General features: G+C 38.3%; 1 protein-coding gene across 2 annotated transcripts in view; it reads right to left on the bottom strand.

The window, feature by feature from the left end:
* Nucleotides 1–101: 101 nt before the first annotated feature.
* Nucleotides 102–3,102, bottom strand: part of LOC108971932 (putative neural-cadherin 2) — a 157,951-nt gene continuing 154,950 nt past the window's right edge. The window contains exons 11-13 of one of the 2 annotated variants that reach the window (XM_018938287.1): nt 1,869–2,090; nt 1,407–1,628; nt 102–1,310 (exon numbers count right to left, since the gene is read on the bottom strand). In XM_018938287.1, coding sequence (XP_018793832.1) covers nt 1,000–1,310; nt 1,407–1,628; nt 1,869–2,090 — 755 coding nt within the window. In that variant the 3' untranslated portion in view covers nt 102–999. The remainder of the gene's footprint in view (nt 1,311–1,406; nt 1,629–1,868; nt 2,091–3,102) is intronic. The other variant, XM_018938288.1, reaches the window with a different exon arrangement.

Here is a 3,102-nt window from a genome sequence, read left to right as displayed (position 1 = left end):
TTTTTTTTTTTTTTTTTTTGATATTAACTATAATTATTTTATTATATGTCAGCATAGTGTAATATGTATTATCTATTATTTTTATTCTCTTAATTCTTTTATCACTAAATTATTTATGTAAACAGTTTGATTTGATTTTTATTTATGTGTAAGTATCATATAACTACTTGCTTAGCATAGAATTAAGTTAAATTTGATTTAACTATACTAGTAGTCGTTCGCACTATGCTACCACCCCTACACACGCTTAATTGTATTTGTAATTTATTGAAATTTAAAATTACATCAATGCTTACCATTTTTTGTTAATATTAGTTTAACATTATGTTTTATTATTATTAGTTCGGTTTTCATTCAAAATATTTACAAACTATTTTACAATTGAGTTGGCGACTTTCACATTTCCCTTTGCATACACGGCTACGTATGTATGTCTTTGACGGTACATAATTAACGCCGATTTATCGGTTTTAACTAGTATCCTTAGTCGTCTTTCGCAGAAGGTGTGTACTTTCAAGTCAAGCAAAGAAAATGCTGCCTTAAATGCCTTTGAAGCGCTGTGTCGTCTGTCGACAGCAGTTTTTTCTTTTCAAATGTATTTTAAATTCCTTGCAAATCTTTTTTAACAGCATTCTTTCTTAGTTCCTTTGCTTGACTGTTTCTTTGATTTTATGTTGAGCTAATGAGCACAAGCTGAAACTTCACTCACACGTTGACAAACGATGCAGTTGTATACATATCCTTTGCTTTGACCTTAATTACCCCATACGGTTCGTGGCGAACACATACGAACGAGCACATACTCGCACATTACCGTAAGGAGCTACGACGGCGCGCCACAAGCATCTGGTGGTAGAGATCTAGTAGCAAAGACATATTTGGTTGTGTTGCCTTTAAATCGAGTGAAATTTTTGATGTAGGCTTGTGTGTCTGCTAGTTGGTGCGACTTGTACGAACGCATCGCCCACGATCTGCGGATGTCTGTTGCATTGCCTTATTTTATAACGCCACGTTACCCTCCTCCTCATCCTCGTCCTCCTCATCTTCATCTTCTTCTTCAATTACCGCGGCTGTCGTTTTTGTCAACATACCCGAATTGCTACCCATTACCATCCCCGTCGTTACGGCCAGCATATTGGGCGTCGTGCTCGCCTTTATAGCCGCTGCAGCTGTAGTTATAGCCACTTCGTTTGTCGCCACTACGCGCGTTAGCTTCGTGCGGTCGTGATGCACATACATTGCGGCGAGCGCATTGAAACGCGGCCCCCAGCCCGTCAAATAGTTGTAGTCTTGATTCTCATCGTCGGTGCCTGCAAGGAAATGTGAGTAAGTAGGTGGCGCGACAAATTATATAGATTTGTTGTTTCATTGCTTTTAATTGCAATAACAACATTAGCAAAAATTACAGTGCATGAATGAAGTGGTGGCGACGGTCGTCGGAGTGTGCCGGTACGCACCTGAGGCCAAGGAGCTCAGCGACTCGGCTATGCTACCGCTGCCCTCGAAGGTGAAGTTGCGCAGGTCGTCGAACGGTGGCGCATTGGGGTCCTTGTCGAAGCGTTTCTTGCGCTCCTCCATCAGGAAGCCGACATTCACTTCTTGGCCGGGCAAAAGTGTCATAACGGGATCTGTTAATTACAGACAGTAGCGGGTAATGTTTTAGTATGGATCCAAAATTGAGTTGTGATACATAACATATACATAAACAAAAATACCTATACACTAGATTAACTTATTCTATCATTGCGTAATCCGATAATATTTTACGTGCTCTTATTTTAACTGCATCTGTGACGTGGTTGCAAGCACATTTACTCATAACTACAATGATACAGTGTATTGAATTTCCTGCCACAATCTCTACTCACATATTATTGGCATCTTGCAGGTGGCAATGTCTGGTGGCATATTACCGCCGGCGCCAATGGGTATTTGCAGTGGTGTTATGTCGAATGCTGTCATGTCGTCTTCGCCGCCACCTTCATCGTCATAACTAATAACAGTCTCACGTACGTCCTTTTCCGGGCCGGCACGTTTCTTCTTCGTTGTCTTGCGTTTGCGGTTATACAGCACGAACAGGAGTGAAAGTACTGCAAGAAACAAAAAGCAGAGAAACATGTTCTATGAGTGCAGTTTGCTCAACAATTCAAAAGTTCGTGTATGCTGCTGGGGTAAGTGCTTTTGTGAATTGGTTTAAAAGATTTAAGTGATTTGGAATTGTACGTTTCTATATTTTTTTRATGAACTATTATTGCATATAAATATTCTAAACTGCAACCGATTTGTGAATTCTGTAGTCAAAAGAGAGAGGAGCAAATCATTCATAAGTATACTAAAGCCAGATAGTTAAACGGATAACTATTCGTATGAAAAATTATTTAGATTTTCTGATAGAGTAATATATTATATTCAAGTTACTCAGTTACTAGTGAACATTTTATTTAGGGAATTCTTTCAATTTTGAAATAAGTAGTAAACATTTTGGAAGAACAGAGGACATTAAGCARCTGGCTTCTGTTCATTCAAGCAAGTTCTTAGGCATTTTGACATACATATACTATATTTCAATTTCCAGGTGCATTTTGTCATAATACAATTGCAACTAATTTACTTGGGTAAAYGGTATTTAAACAAGTAAGGAAGGGCTAAGTTCGGGTGTCACCGAACATTTTATACTCTCAAGATACATATCTCAATTTTTSTAAAGTTACAGCTTGCACGGACGGATAGACAGACATCCCGATTTCAACTCTACTCGTCACCCAGATTACTTTGGTATATGTAGCCATATATCTGATGATATATACCGTTATATGCAACTTTATTGCGAGAGTACAAAAATGATGTCCTCTGAATTACATGAAAATACCTGAGAGATTTACCGATATTTTCGGTGAAAAATTAGGTTAGGTTAGGTTAGGCACTGAGTTCATCGTGTTCGATATCAGGGACCTCGAAAAGTTATAGTCCGATCACGAAAATTTTTCCACAAGGGGTACCTCAGCTCAAATACCGTATTTGTGTAAAGTTTTATTCCGCTATCATCATTGGTTCCTAATGTATATATTATACAGAGAAGGCATCAGATGGAATTCAAAATAG

The sequence above is a fragment of the Bactrocera latifrons genome, unplaced genomic scaffold (assembly GCF_001853355.1).
Source record: "Bactrocera latifrons isolate USDA-ARS-PBARC rearing strain unplaced genomic scaffold, ASM185335v1 scaffold_369, whole genome shotgun sequence".
NCBI classification, from domain to species: domain Eukaryota; kingdom Metazoa; phylum Arthropoda; class Insecta; order Diptera; family Tephritidae; genus Bactrocera; species Bactrocera latifrons.
The sequence above is the reverse complement of the archived record's forward strand: the minus strand, read 5'-3'. Positions and strand labels throughout refer to the sequence as shown.